This window comes from Gopherus flavomarginatus, chromosome 7 (assembly GCF_025201925.1).
Source record: "Gopherus flavomarginatus isolate rGopFla2 chromosome 7, rGopFla2.mat.asm, whole genome shotgun sequence".
In the NCBI taxonomy this organism is placed as follows: domain Eukaryota; kingdom Metazoa; phylum Chordata; order Testudines; family Testudinidae; genus Gopherus; species Gopherus flavomarginatus.
In genome coordinates this window covers 102,638,730-102,655,125 of record NC_066623.1, presented here as the reverse complement: position 1 = coordinate 102,655,125, position 16,396 = coordinate 102,638,730, and the positions used below count along the sequence as shown (strand labels likewise).

The window sequence follows — 16,396 nt, the reverse complement described above, 5'->3', positions numbered from 1 at the left end:
ACACAAGAACAAAGGGCGGATACCTTTCCCTGCCTCCACACTATGTGTCTGTCTGTGTGTGGGGTGCGGGGGTACGGGTAGCGGGGCATTGTCCTGTTACTTGCCCTGGGGTGTGAGTCCTTCCCCTAAAGAGACACTCAATTTTGGTTGCTTTCCCTATGAGGAAGAGAACAGCCTCTCATGCTGGAGAAATCTAGCTCCTTTCTGCCACTATCCCTGCAGCAGCTTCTCTCCTTCCTTCCCCCACAAGTTTTAAAAGGTCTCAGGCAGCCCTTAATTGGACTCAGGTGTCCCTAATTGACCTGAGGTAACTCCTTCTCAGCTTGTAGAAAAAAGGGCTTGTATCATTCTAGGGCTTCCACCACTCTTGCAGCTGTCCAGTATGAGTTTGTCACACTACATAAAATTTCAATTTTGCAGAAAATGCATTTTCTGTACAAAAAGCATTTCATTGGAACATTCCAAATAGAATGTTTCTCTCTCCCTGCCTATGTCTTCCACAGTCTATTTGAATTTTTTTCCGTCTCCAACTATCTCATTTAGACTCAGGGGACCTGAGTACTACTCCCTGATGACGTGATGTGTTATTTTGTATATGGACTGGGGAGCGCAAAGGTGATATAAAACTATCTTTGCCCCACACATTGGGTCCTGTGTATATGTTTAGGGCTTGCTCCTGGGCTCATTGAAGTCAATGGCAAATCTCTCATTGACTTTAATGGTGCAGGGTCATGGCCTTAATGGGGGCAAGTGGCCATCCACTGGGTCATGCTGTTACTACTCAATGTGTGGAAATGGTAGCTAATATGTAGCTATAATTCAACTTTCCAGATCCTGAAACCAACAGTGCAATAGTGGAAGATATTATTCCTCGGATTCAAGGTGGAGATGTTGCTTCAAGTGGAGGGCTTTTAAACAGTTGGAATGCCAATATGTATCGTCGCTGGGGAAGGTCATTAAAATATAATCCTGCTGTTATTGATTTCGAGGTAAGACCTTTTTGCAGTTGAAGAAACTCCACTGTTATGAGGAATGAAAGTGTAGTAGACCAGATCATTTCATATTTTCATTGTGATCCCATCAGAGAACAGATTAAATGTAATGGGCCGCTGATCTGGTAACCTCTCAGACATTCCACAATGGGGAGTGCATTTCTTAGCAACAGCATCAAAGGTGAGACAGACAAGAAGCTTAATGCTGGCTTAGTGGAGAGTTTAGTTTTTGATGTGTCCCTGTGCACAAGCTTCCCATGGAACAGCTTCCCAAGGAATGGTTTTAGGAGTGGTCACCTAATCCCTATTATTCTCACGACAGCTGAAATCTGTGTTCTCGCAGTTATATAAGGAATCAAAAGGAGACGAAGGGATGGGCTCCTCCCTCACACAGCCACTCTGCAAATGCTAATAGAGCTCATAGGCTGTTGTAACGGATATACCCCAATGTGGGGTATATAGACAATTTACAGGTCCAGTGGTCATGCTCATATACCCCTGCACTCCAATAGACATACTTGCTCCTGTGGAGTAGGGTATTGCAGAACTTGGCTTCAAGACATTTGTCTTGGCTTCTTGCTCTGATTACATGTTGCTTCTCTGCCCTTCAATATCACAGTGTTAGGCACTATCTACATATCAAACTAGGTAGCTATTTCCTTTGCGTTTTTGCTCTGCTGTGGCCATGGAGCAGGATCCAGTATTTCACTCTTAGAGATGAGACAAAATAGCAAAGAGACCATAGAATTTCCCAGTTAGGGTAAAAGATGTTTTATTGGTTAGATTGTACTGCTGGGGCATAATGAAGCATTTTTACATTTCTTGCCTTTAATACAATTTTCTTGCAATGAACTGGGGAACCTAAAAAACTTCCATGCAATATATAAAACTGCCTACAAAAAAACCCAACTGTAAAATGCCACAAGTAAAAAAAGGCTCAGATAGATTCACCTTTAATTCAATTCTTGATCAATCACTGCAGCAGTTTTTCACACCATTATGGAACTATAATTCTCAAGGATATTAGCAAATACCTATCTCCTATTTGTTATAAGTAGTAATACAAAATGCTTCATCAGCAAGCATGCTAGTTTTAGGCGGTCTTTGCAAAAAAGCTTGCATGTTGAATACTCTAATTTGGGAGCAAACTTTATATCTCAACTTGCAAAGAAGATAAAAAAAAATAAAATAAAATCCAGAGACAGTTCTGTGCTAGGCTGGTAGCAAAGGTAATCCCACATTTGATGCAACTTCTTTTTTTATTTGAAATAGTAAATAGAATTTGGCCACTGCTTTTCCCAGACTTTAATAAGAAGGAAGGTTCTTTCATGGATCAGTAACTGTTTAAAAGATAGGAAACAAAGGGTAGGAATAAATGGTCGGTTTTCAGAATGGAGAGAGGTAAATAGTGGTGTTCCCCAGGAGTCTGTATTGAGGATAGTACTGTTCAACATATTCATAAATGATCTGGAAAAAGGGGTAAACAGTGAGGAGAAAAAATATGTGGATGATACCAAATTTCCCAAGATAGTTCAGTCTCAAAGCTGACAGCGAAGAGTTACAAAGGGATCTCACAAAACTAGGTGATTGGGCAAGAAAATGGCAGATGAAATTCAGTGTTGTTAAAAGCAAAGTAATGCACATTGGAAAATATAATCCCAATTATACATACAAAATGATGGGGGCTAAATTAGCTGTTACCATTGAAGAAACAGAACTTGGTGTCATTGTGGATAGTTTCTGAAAACATCTGCTCAATTTGCAGTGGCAGTCAAAAAAGCTAACAAAAGCTACAAACCATTAGGAAAGGGATGGATAAGACAGAAAATATCATAATGCCTCTATATAAATCCATGGTACACCCACATCTTGAATACTGCATGCAGATCTGGTCAACCTATCTCAAAAAACATATATTGGAATTGGAAAGGGTGCAGAGAAGGGCAACTAAAATGATTAGGGGTATGGAACAGCTTCCATATGAGGAGAGATTAAAAAGACTGGGACTTTTCAGCTTGGAAAACAGACAACTAAGGGAGGATATGATGAAGGTCTGAATAATCATGAGTAAGGCAGCAATTTAGTCACGGAGGTCACGGAATCCATGACTTCCAAAGACCTCCGTGACTTCAGCCAGTGTTGTCTGGGAGCTTGAGGGGGTCTCCTGTCGCCTGTGGAGGCAGGGAGCTGCGGGATACACCAGCAGCTCCCAGCCATTGCAGGTGGCTGGTGGACTCTCCACAGTTCCCACCTGTGGTGGGCAGCAGGGGGGGACTCCCATAGCTCCAGCTGCCACTCCCAGCCGCCGCATATGGCAGGACGCAACCCCTGGAGCACCTGGCTGCTGCAAGCAACAGAGGGGAGCCCTCAGGAGTCCCAGCCACCACATGCAGCAGGGGAGAACCCCCAGAGCTCCAAGTTGCCTCAGGGAGGACCCCCATAGCTTGGAGCCACCAGTGGAGGAGAACCCTGGAGCTCCGAGTCCCCATGGGTGGTGGGGGCCCCGGGAGCACCCAGCCCACCAGCAGATGCCCAGGCTCCCCATTTTGTCATGGATATTTTTGGTAAAAGGGACAGGTCACAGGCTTCCATGAATTTTTCATTATTGCCCGTGACCTGACCATGAGTTTTACTAAAAGTATCCGTGACAAAAGCTTAGCCTTAATCATGACTGGTGTGGAGAAAGAATATTATTTATTTCTGCAGATAACACAAGAACCAGGGGTCACCCAGTGACATTAATAGGCACAAGGTGTAAAACAAACAAAAGGAAGTATTTCTTCACACAATGCACCTGTGGAACTCATTGCCAGGGGATGGTGTGAAGGCCAAAACTATAACAGGAATCAAAAAAGAACTAGTTAAGTTCATGGAGGATAGGTCCATCAATGGCTATTAGCCACGATGGTCTGGGGTGCAAAATCATGATCTGAAGTGTCCCTTGCCTCTGTTTGCCAGAAGCTTGGAATGGGTTACAGGGGATGGATCATTTGATGATTGCCTTTTCTACTGATTCCCTTTGAAGTACCTGGTATTTGACACTGTCAGAAGACAGGATGCTGGGCTGAATGGACCATTGGTCTGATCCAATATGGCCGTTCTTATGTTCTACTCCATGCCTTTATAAAAAAGTCCCTCTTCTTGAAGGGGTGGCTCCGGGGTATTAGGCATTGTTCTAGTTATAGGAATAAGTAGGTCAACTGCATAAAATACAGAATCTCTGACTTCTAGGTTACCATGTCATTGTGTTTGCCTGAACCAGTGGGGCAATTCATGAAGTGTGCTCACTTGAATTTTACCGCAGTGAATTGATATTCAATTCAAGATGGCTACCTGGGCGTTATCTTCCATAACATAAATCAACAATCCTGTGTTGGCTCAACCAAAAAGGTATAGCCAGAACTCCTGACCAGCTTTGCCTCCTGGGTTAAGACTGGAGAAATCCTTCCTCCCTTGGTCCCAGCTTCACCCAGAAATGGCCCCTGGAAAAATCATCCAGACCTTTTTATCTTGCCAGCTGAGTCCTGTTGCCTTCAGCCTGCTCCCAGCCTGCTAGCTGCTGGAGGACCAATTCATGTTGGTCACACCAGCAACTGATTCTGGGTGCCCTCTCCAGGCAGTTCTTGAAGTTCTAAACACACAGTTTGCTGGCTGTTTGATGGCCTCTGTAAATTAGTGGTCTAGGTCCTGCTGCTTCCAGACTATCAATCAATCAATAAAATAAAATAAAAATCGGAAAATCACAACTAAAGCTGGATCTCTGATGTCAACTGAGATGCCAAGTACATGGAAACTGAAAATCATTGTACCCCAGTAGGTCATCTCTGGATCTCCTCAGGTCAGACTTGAGACATATTATGGGGCAGCCTGAGGAGACTGCTACGATTGTCTCATCTCTGATTTCAAGCCCCGTGGTTGTCACCCTGACACCTACATTCATTTAACAAGAATCAGATGTTATGGGTAACCATCCTACAAAGGACACAACTCCATGGTAGCTCACATCATAGGATTAGGCCTTACATTCATAAGCCTGGAAAGCTAAAGTCAAATAAAATTAAATTACTGCTGCTCGATTTTCCATTCGGAGGACCTGATCTTTGACTAATGTAAGTTAGTGTAGAACCATTGACATCAATGAGCCCTGAGTGTTTATATTCTTGATAAGGGAAAGAAAGGTTTCGCTGAGTTACAGGAACTATACAGCTTGGGGAGGCACATCCTCTTTCAGTAGCTTATTCCTCATGCCCAGAACTAAGGTGATCAGGATGTCCCAATTTTATAGGCACAGTCCCGATATTTGGAGCTTTTTCTTATATAGGCATCTATTGCCTTCCACCCCTAGTCCTGATTTTTCACACTTGCTGTCTAGTCATCCTAACCAGAACACCTCCAAGTCTTGTGTGTCCCGTAAAATAGAACAAGGATATTCCAGACCAACTGCCACAGCACCCTGAGAGCTTTCAGAAAGGGAGTCCTTGAGAGGAGATAGAACAGGAAAGGAGGACATCAGTGAGGAGGAAAAAGAACTCACTGCAGTCAGATGCTGCAGCTTTTATTTTGTGCCATTGCTATCTCTCAGTGCATCGCCGCCTTCGACAAGACATTTTCTTGATAGGCGCAGCTCTGAGTGTCTGGCAGTGGAAGGAGCGTTTCTCTCCTTGCACTTAAGGGTGGAAAATCTTCCATGAGAATGTATAATTGCCAGCCTACTCTGAGATGACAACTATGCGATGAAATGAGGAGCATCTAGGCAATTGTACAAGTACCGAGTTGTGCTACTCCATTGCCATTCGCCTCTTTCTAACTTAAAAGCACTACTGTCTCTGACTTTGGCAACAAAATGTGAGAGAAGGTAGAAAGGAACCCAGAAGCAAGAATTATCCACACTATTAACTGGGTAAATAGGAAATTACAGAACATTCTGCCATATTGACAAAATGGGCTGTTTAAATAGAAACACTCTCAGTAACAGTGAGCATTCTGCTGCAAGTTATCCACCCTTCTGTGCAAGTTCCATCATCTCTGGGCAAAATATGCTGCAATTTTCTAGTAACTCACTCAGTGACCTCTCAGTTGGTGACACTAGGAGCTCTGCAATTGCATGGGGCTCTAGAGTGAGTTCAGGCTGCTGCTAAGCACTTGTGTCCACTTGAATGCCTCTTATCTTTAGCTCACTCTTATTTGTTAAAGGGTCTTGTGCACATTGTTTTTAAGAAACATTTTCAAAGCCATGTAGGACTTTCTTAGAAAATCTTTTCTATGCTGTATTTGTAAGAAGAGAAAACTCAGTCTCTGCGACCAGTGTGATCAGATGAGCATGTGTCAGTCTCATTCAGGTATATGTACATATACACACAAGCACACAAATATAAAGCCAACCTTGATTTTTAAAATGTACTTTGTTTGAACTGTCATGTGTTTGAGAAAATCTATTACATGAATATGAAATACATAAGGGGCAAGATATTAAGTCCAATGCTAATTTCAGTGCCTAAAATCCATATATAGACAGTCAAATAAAAGCCTGATTTTTCAGGGTGCTGAACATTTCAACAGGAATGGTGGATCCTTAGCACCTCAGGAAATCAGTTCATTTGTATTTAAGTGGCTAAATATGGAAGTTAGGTTCATAGTTTTAGATACTCACATTTGAATATATTGGCCTAAATACATGGCAGATTTAGATGTTAGTATTGTTAGACTCATGATGTTTTCACTATTTCTTATGGCACAATATGTTTTAACTGTATCATACCATACCACAGATGTATGTACTATGTGTGCTTCATACATAGAGATCAATGCATGAAGTATATATTGATGCTGGACTGATACTGCTCTGATTAAGGAGGTTAGGCTAGAGTTTAGATTAGATGGCACTGAAACGTCACAAGCTGCTACCAAAGGACTCTGGTCCAAGATGGCAGAAATCATGGAAAACTCTTGCAAGACTGTGGGTGGGATCATTTAAATATGACTCAAATAATAGGTCCCCTTGTGGTTTTTGATCTGATCGGGGCTGGCCTTACCAAGAGGCGAACAGAGGCGGCTGCCTCAGGTGCCAGACTGTGTGGGGTGGCCACTAGGACCCAGAGTGTAGAAAACTGAGTCTGCTGCTGGTGCATAAGTATTCTCTCTGCTCTAGATACACAGAGATGGTGGAGTGCTGTGCTGGAGGAAGAAGGGCACAAGAGACATAACAGGCAGGCAGGAGAAAAGGTGAGAGGGCAGAATAGAAAGCAGAAGAAGCTGCAGGGAGAGAGAGGAGGAGGAGCCTCTTATGTACCTCTCTAGCACCCTCAGGAACCTGGACTGATTATCACCAGCTTCTCATGCAGCTTCCTGTTTCCTGCTGTTTCCCTGAACCCACTTGAGGAGAACAGGCAGTCAACTGGAGTAGTAGGAGCCAGTTAGGCCCTTAAGATGCTGATATCTTCCCTTACTCAGGCCCTGCTACCAGCCTGCTTATTTGTCCCCTTCAACTGAGTGTTGAGAGCCACCATAGCTGGCACAGAACAGCAGTCATGAGTGAAAGAAGAAAACGCCCCTCTGGGGCAGCATTCAGAAAAAGAAAGCAAAGGAAGCTTTTCTATCTAAGCAGGAAGGAGCTCTCCTAAGGTATATAGAGACAAATGTTCACGGTGAGCCTTCTGGCCCCAGTGAGGATGTGAGTGGTGAGGAGATGCCTGATCTTCCAGTTAGTCAGAGTGCAGGTGACCTGGCAACTACTACAGCATCCATAACTCCACCTCAAATGGATGTAACCATGCACATTCCTGAAGAAAAGTGTAGATCAGAGAAGAGTGTGGTAGAGGCACAAGAAACAGCTGCTGCTGAGTTTAGTTCCTTAAGTCTAGATGATCCAGGACTGTGGACCCACTTGAGCAGTAGCCTGAGGGACTTCCTTGTACTGCATGGACCACAGCAAGTGAAAAACTTCATGTTCCCCAAAGACAATGAAAATAGAAGTTTCCATCCAACACATTACTGGCATGAAATCCTCAATGGTGACAAAGTGGAGAGGCCATGGCTTATGTACTCAAAAACCCAGAATGCTCTATACTGTTTTTGTTGCAAACTCTTTCAGTCTAATGTTTCAGCCACACTGGGTCCTACAGGAACAAAGGACTGGAAAAATCTGCCTAGAAATCTGGCATACCATGAGAAGGCAGCAAATTACCAGAGAGCATTCCATAGGTGGAAAGAGCTTGAGATGAGACTAAGGTTAAAGGCCACCATAGATGATCAGCATCAAGAGACGATTGCATCAGAGTCTCTTTACTGACAAAATGTTCTGAAAAGGCTCATTGCCATTGTGAGAATGCTTGCTACCCAAAACCTAGCACTGCGTGGCACTTCAGATCAGCTGCATGTGTCAAACAATGGAAACTTCCTTAAAATTGTGGAGCTGATGGCTGGGTTTGATGCTGTACTCCAGGAGCATCTAAGAAGAGTCACCCCCCAAAAAATGTACACACACCACTACCTTGGAAAAGCAATTCAAAATGAGATCATACAGTTACTGCAAGAAAAGTCAAACAGAAGATTGTGGCAGATCCGAAGTCAGCAAGATATTACTGTGTTATTCTGGGCTGCGCAGCTGACATCAGCCTATGGAACAAATGATTTTAATGGTGCATTTTGTAACAAAAACAGAACCTAGTGAAAATGTCCCTGCAATGGTGACTGCCAGAGAGCATTTTCTAGAATGTATTGACATTGATGATACTACAGGAGCTGGTATGACAAATGTGTTTCTTAAAAAGCTGGATGATATGGGAATTGTGATAGCTGACAGGAGAGGTCTGGGCTATAATGGTGCCAGCATGAAAGGAAAGAACAGAGGAGTACAGACACGGATCCGAGAGTTAAACCCTCAAGGTTTTTTTGTCCCATGCAGTTCTCATTCATTGAACTTGGTGGACAGTGATGCAGCATCAGCTTCTAGTGAGGCTGCTGAATTTTTTAATGTAATTCAAAGCATCTATGTATTTTTCTCTGCATCAACTCATTGATGGCAAATTTTGAAGCAACATATGGGAACATCCTCTCTGCCACTGAAATCACTCAGTGTCACACAATGGAAAAGTCGAGTGGAGGTGATAAAGCCTATCAAACACCAAATTGGGAAGATAGACGATGCCATAGTTGCCATTATGGAGGATAATGCTATGACAGGAACTGTTCATGGGAGGACAGTGGCAGAGGGAAATGGAATCACCAGAAACATACGTAACTTCAAATTTCTATGTGGCTTAGTGTCGTAGCATGACATACTGTTTGAAATAAATGTTGTAAGCAAGACTCCAAGGTGTTGACCTTGATATATCTGGAGCAATGGAACAACTGGACAATGCAAAGTCATACCTACAGTCTTACCAGTCAGATGAGGGATTTCAAAACGTTCTGAAGAATGCACAGAAGTTGGCAGAGGAACTTCATCCTGAAGCTATTTTCCCACCCATTCAAGAATACAAGAGTCACCGAAGAAGAAGACATTTTGATTGAGGCACGGGATAATCCCATAAGAGACCCCAAACAACAATTCAAAGTTGAATTCTTTAACCAGGTGCTAGATTGTGCAATACAATCAGTTGAAGAACGTTTCATGCAGTTCAAGGAACCCAGCAGTATATTTGGGATGTTGTATGATATTCCAAAATTCCTCACTATACCTGAAGAAGACCTACACCAGAATGCAGGGCACTACAGTGTTGACACATGATGATATGCGTGATATAGATGCAAGTGATTTAGATGATGAACTGAAAGCCCTTTCAAGATACATTTCAGTAGGATCAACTCCAAAGGCTGTTCCGGAATATATGTGCACAAATAAGATGACGACTCTCTTTCCAAATGCTTTTGTTGCTCTGCGCATACTTCTAACACTTCCTGTAACAGCTGCCAGAGGAAAACGCAGCCACTGCAAGCTGAAGTTAATAAAAACACATCTACGCTCCACAATGACACAGGAGAGGCTGGTCGGGCTTGCAACCATCTCAATAGAGCATGAGCTGGCCCAGACTGTGGACCTTCAGGAAGCAGTTCAAATCTTTGTAACCAAGAAGGCATGGAAAGCAGCACTTTGATTATTCAAACAGATAAAAATGCCAGTGTTTCCTATGCAGACAAGAAAAGTTACATTTGCTGTTCAGGTGTTTGAAAGTTAAGTGTTAAAATTTTTGAACAAGGCATTTTAAGTTGTTACTGCTCCTTTATTGGGGTAGGTAGCAGAGCAGTACCATGAGAGGAGTAGAACAGGAAGAAGGCAGATTTGAGACCTTTCAGAGTTTTGGCCCAAGTGAGGAGACATGGGGACGTCATTGAAGCTTCCCGCCTCAGGTGCCAAAATGTTGTGGGCTGGCCCTGGAGCTGATTTGGGAGCAGAATGAAAGGGATGCACATAAATCCAAGTATTCAAATAATTCCAACACCTCCAAAAATACCAGGGCTTTGGAGCTGAAGTTTCTGGCTTTGGCCCATCTATAATATTGTACACACATCATATCTAGCTGTCTAGGAAAGTAAGTTGTTTCTTCAGCTCTGGGGATTCTCCAATAAATGTCCAACACACTACGGCTGTAATACTTTATAAGTTGAACTGTACTCATGAAATTAAATCCCCTTTTTTGTGCACCTACCAAAGCAATTATAATCCATCACAGCCACATATTCTCTTCTGTTCTATGCAGCTGCAACCCATACATGAAATCCTCCATAGAAGCAACCTTGATGATATTGAAACAAAAAGGCAAAACCTGAAAAGGGCTTTGGACGAGTACTTAGCAGAGTTCAATGCCTGCCGCTGTGGCCCTTGTCAGAACAATGCTGAATCCATGCTTCTCGGGGACGTCTGTGTTTGTCAGTGCCCACAGGGTTATGAGGGCCCAGCCTGCGAGAAGACCAGACGCAAAGGTAGGGTGGCAACATGCATACATGGCGCTGAGGAACGGTGTGTGTGTGGGGCGGGGGGACAGACGGGGAAATAGCAACTGTGTTCTCACTCTGGGCAATGCTAAGCAGCCGCTGTTTGAATCCATTCATCAATCAAACCTTCACTACTAAACCACCTCTCATGCCAAGCAGTCTTAGGGGCTTTGCAAATGAGTAAAATTAACTGCTCAAGTAATTATTATAAATAAGCCAGGTTAAACAAGGGAGGCTTTAAAAGCTGGAGAGATGTCAGCACCACAAATTGGTGGAGAAGGCAAAGTCTGAGCTGAAGAATAGCAGCTGGCTAACAGCTCTAACAGCCAGAGCTTTGCCCTGCTCTGTGAGACTCATCAAGGGATCAGTTTTCCTAGGCTCAGTGTATTTAAGGCATATGTAGATCACTACAATAACATACTAGATCCTTCTTCTGTGGTTACAAGTGTGATCTCAGATGCGTCAAGGAAAGGAATCAATCACCTGCAAGGCTGGGGAATCGTGCAGAACCCGACAGCAGCACTCTGCTGCAGTTGTAAGCTGCACCAGGCTCCATCAAGGAGCCCGTGAAATATGATCTGACTGGAGGTTGGATAAACTCTTCGAGTGTCAGACAGAAATAACACAGGGGGAAGTGTGGAATAGCCTTTAAGTGTCGGAACGCTGATCTCTCACTATGGAGACTGAAAGGAGTCATTATACCCAGATGGTCCTCATTGATCTTTGTGTCACTGGGAGGAACTAGACTTCTAGAGCCATTTGACTAAGCGTCCTTGAGGCACTGATTTGCAAGAGCTAATGTGACATCCACTTTTGGACCTCTGCTAAGCAGGAGGATATTTATAGGTATTACAGTGATGGACAACAATGCAAAACCCAGGGGAGAGAAAGAGAGAGAGAGAGAGAGAGAGAGAAGATAAACTGAGAAAGCCATGGCAGAGGCCAGGGGTGACGCTTGATGCTATCAGCAAAACAATAGTGACTAGAGGTCAGATTTTCAAAAGCATTTAGACCAGGGGCGGCCAACTTGAGCCCAAGAAAGAGCCAGAATTTACCAATGTACATTGCCAAAGAGACACAGTAATGTCAGCAGCTCCCCATCAGCTCCCCACCCCTGCTCGCAGCACCTCCCACCCACCAGCAGTCCTGTCGATCAGCGCCTTCCCTTCCCTCTCCTCCCTGCAGCTCCAGATCAGCTGTTTCATGGCATGCAGGAGGCTCTGAGGGGAAGAGGGGAGGAGCGAGGGCATGGCAGGCTCAGAGGAGGGTGCGGGAAGGGGTGGAGTGGGGGCAGAGCCAGGGGTTGAGCGGTGAGCACCCCCTGGTACATTGGAAAGTTGGCGCCTCTAGTGCCAGCCTCGGAGTCGGTGCCTATACAAGGAGCCCCATATTAACTTCTGAAGAGCCAAATGTGGCTCCAGAGCCACAGATTGGCCACCTCTGATTTAGACACCTAAAGGTGGAGATAGGCACCTTATGGGATTTTCAAAAGCACCTAAACATCGAACACTGATTGAAATCAATAGGAGTTAGGCCCTGGGTCCACATCACTGGAAAACTGATGCCTTGGTAATACAGATAGTAAGAGCATATGGGTCCATCAGGACTTCATAGCAAACGTCAACACAACTGGATTAATACAGTGTTTGTGATACACACAGAGACCAGTTGAGTAAATAAAAAAAAAATGCAGTGACAGCCCCATCATGTGCTCCCATCAATCTAAAGAGACACCATAATCTATAGTATTGAACTCTGCTGACAAATCAGAGTATACAGTAATGAAAAAGCCCTGAAATGACCCTTCCACAAAGAATCTCTACAGCATTTCCCCAGGCAGCATTACTATGATGACCTGCCTGGAACAAGACTGAAACTTTTATCCTTTTGGAGGTGAGACAGATGCATCACTGAGACACCTCACCAATCACTTGGGAAAGAGAGGCCAAACTGTAACCCAGCAAATTATCAGAGAAGCAGAAAAAAAAAGCAATGGACTACCAATCTGAATAGGGTAAATATTCTTTAGAAGACCCTATTTTCAAAGTGCCATATAAACATTGATCCTCAACAATCCTACGAGCTAGGTAAATCTCGAGGACGCACAGGGAACCAGTGTCACAGCTAGGATTAGATCTCTGGTCTAAAGAATAAGTTTATCATGGCAGCCTCTGACTCACTCCCATAAGAAATTTCAGTTGACTTTGCACTAGCTCTCAAGTACAGCATGCCACTGTAATAAAGCAATTTAGCTTTCAGCTGAGACTCACTTGCTTGTGAAATGAACCTTATAATCTAATATATTTTTAAAAATCATTTTACAGGCAGTAAGACAAATGGTAGCTGGAGCTGCTGGTCATCCTGGACTCCCTGCCAGTCTGGAACAAAGAGACGTACGAGGCAATGTAATAACCCAGCCCCGCAAAATGGTGGAACATGGTGTGCTGGAAAGAGTGTGCAGACAGAGATGTGCTAAGGGCTGGCTATATCTGGGATAAGTTATGACACTGATTAATGAGAATATATGTTAGATAATGTTTTGCATAGTAGGCTGTAACTACCACTGGAGTAACCCAGCTGAAGTCAATAGAATTACACTAGTGATAAATCTGGCCTAGAGTTTTACATTCATAAGAAGATATAGTAGAGCCACCAAATGAAACCTGAACATTGCCCAGTAAATTCTGAAACACACACACACTCTCTCTCTCTCTCTCTCTCTAGCATTTTACTCTCAATTTGTGATGACAGGTTGCAAGATGGAGAATCAGGGCAAATATTTTTTACTGAACAACAATGGGGTTATAAAGTAATAAAGCACATTTAGTAAACCAGTTTACATAGTAAGCTTCATTAACTGAAATGTTTGTATGTGCCTTTGGAAGACAAATTAAAAGCTCATGATCCTTGCATTGAATGAGTTTTGTGTTGACATGTGTGTCATATAATTTTTATTTCTGTAACAGTGCAAGCAAGCTATTTCAGGCTGGTGCAGTCAGAACTTTAAACACAGCATATCTGGCAGGATCCTGCTTCCAGTGACTCCAAATGGCTTTTTGCTGTCGTTTTCAATGGGAGCAATATTAAGCCCAAAGATGCTAAAGTTCCAGGGTGAAATGTTAATATAAATTGATGAGGAATAACAAAATCAGAGCCAAATGAAACCGTTCTACGGAGGACATTCCTGCACAAACGAGGCTATTCCTCTTTAAGATCAGTGATGGCTCGTCCATTAGAACACAAACATTTTCTCTCCAAGGCACCCAGAGCTGGCGAAGATGTTAACAGGTTTGTTGACATAAGAGCCCTTTTTGAATGTAAGAGGTAAATCTTAGTGCAAGAATATGTACAGTATTGAACTGCAGCCAAGACTGCAGACAGTCCACTGCTCAGTGCTTCTAATGAACTGCTGTAAAAACCTGGAGCGGATGGAAATTGAATAGCACTTAGTTTTATTGTGCTTTTCATTAAAAGGGGGAAAAAAGAGTCATGAATGTGAATCTGGTATTATGAAAAAATAAACAAGTACAACAAGGAACAACACCTGGGAAAGAGGAAGAAAAATGCTATCGTACCATTATTCAGCAAAAGAAATTGCTGGCCTTAACTGGTGAATTAGGGCCAAGTCCTCAGCTGGTGTAAATCAGTGGAGTAGCTCCATTGACTAGGCAGCTCTCTACAACACTGGTACTTGGATGCTAACTCACAGATCTGCTCAGAAGTTGCAGCTTTTTGCCATTTTTGTAGAGAAAGGCTGTGTTCAGCAGGACTGAAGCCACAAACACGAGCTCAAGAATAAATATTTTAAGCCCTTCACCCTGTAACTAGCTCCACTGGGGTAGGATACCACAACTGTGCAAAACCTGACTGAAATCTTCATGACTGCAGGGGCCTGCCCATGCAACCAGTCATAAGATTGGGCCTTAGTTTTAATAATTTATGGCACTATTAATAACCAAGGAATGGAAATTGTGTGCAAATTTATGGGGCAATGCAGTTACATTAATCTGGCCCATCGTTTTTACCTAATACTGTCCTTTTAGGTAAAAATGGAACTGAAAGGAACCTAGTAACTATAGAATGGTTTTTAGCTAGAAGCAATAACTGGGATTCAATTTCACTTTGCCTTTATCCACCCTGAATGTGTAATATTCCGGGAGAGGGCTCAAGACAAGGAGATGCTGTCACAGCATCTAGTCAAATGCCCCTTCTTGGACAATCACTATACTTCTGTGACAGCTGCTGAATCCCCTGTGTGCTTTAAGCCTCCACAGTCTGAACAGTGCCATGCACTGTCCCCAGCTTGGGGTCCTCTGAGCTTTGACCCTGTGGTCCAGTTGTTTGACCCTTGGGACCAGTGCTGACCCCCCCCCCCCACATCCTTATTGGTTGAACACACCCTCACTCAGAACTCCAGCCATGTGGTGATTCTTGGTCCACAGGTTAACGCTTCCAGAGCATGTGGTAGGTAACATCATACACACACTTTGCACAGGATTTTAACACCATTGCTCTGTACTCACACAAAAAATACATACATCTATATAAAATGTTAAACTCTACATGCATTTCCCTGCCTCAATTTCCACATCACTCTCTGGCATTCTTTGGGCTGGACTCACAGTTCTCTCGGAGCATTCAGGATCCTTTTCCTGCAGTGCGTGGCTTGTCTTCTCAGCCATGGAGTCTTCATCTCTCTTTCCAGCTCACTGTGCTCTGATCTGGTTGATCCCCTCAGCTAAATCACCCCTCCCCCCAGCTATGAAAGCATTCCAGTCTTTTTCCCTCTCCTGCCCCAAACTTCCTGTGTGGCTCTCTGAGTCTTCCCCCGATGCATCCATCCTCTGTGATTTTTAAAAGCTAACATCAGTACCTTGGTTTCTTTGTCCTGCTGCTGCTAATTTTCCACTCTCCAAACCCCTGCCCCCTGTTGAGGGATTGAGGAAAACTGTTCTCACTTGAGAAAAACTTCTAGCATGCCCATTGTGTGGTCAGACTACAGATAGTAAGACTAACTACTCTACGTTCTCCCTAATCTGATGGGGATGTGCAAGAAACCCTGTCAGCCCATGGTAGATTCCATATTTACATAGAGGCATTCAATGTTACAGCAATTTTTATAGTAACAACTTCATCATATCAACCTGAAGTCTTAAATTGTACAGAGCGATTTCTCCAAATGGTCACAGATCTACAGGGGAGACTGTTCAACAATCTCCTTATAACAAATGACAGTGAAAAACAAAGGCTGAGGTTTTATTCAAATGTCAAATAGAAGTCTCCTAACTCCCCCGAGGCTTTCCCTCTTCATCCAGGGCCCAGACATGCTCCGAGCTGAAACTGAGAATTCAGAGCAATGAAGTAGAAGTGCAGAAAAAGAAGGTATCTGCCTGTGTGGTCTGTAAAAGATTATGAGAAATTATACATTTATGATCTAGTCAAAGAAACTGAGATTACCACCAATGAAGATC

The 16,396-nt window shown here is 43.4% G+C and overlaps 1 protein-coding gene across 1 annotated transcript in view; it reads left to right on the top strand.

Moving 5' to 3' along the window:
• Window positions 1-13,401, top strand: part of C8A (complement C8 alpha chain) — a 37,013-nt gene extending 23,612 nt beyond the window's left edge. Inside the window, exons 9-11 of the mRNA XM_050962025.1 lie at window positions 832-989; window positions 10,691-10,913; window positions 13,250-13,401. Of these exons, the coding sequence (XP_050817982.1) occupies window positions 832-989; window positions 10,691-10,913; window positions 13,250-13,401 (533 nt within the window). The remainder of the gene's footprint in view (window positions 1-831; window positions 990-10,690; window positions 10,914-13,249) is intronic.
• Window positions 13,402-16,396: the final 2,995 nt, after the last annotated feature.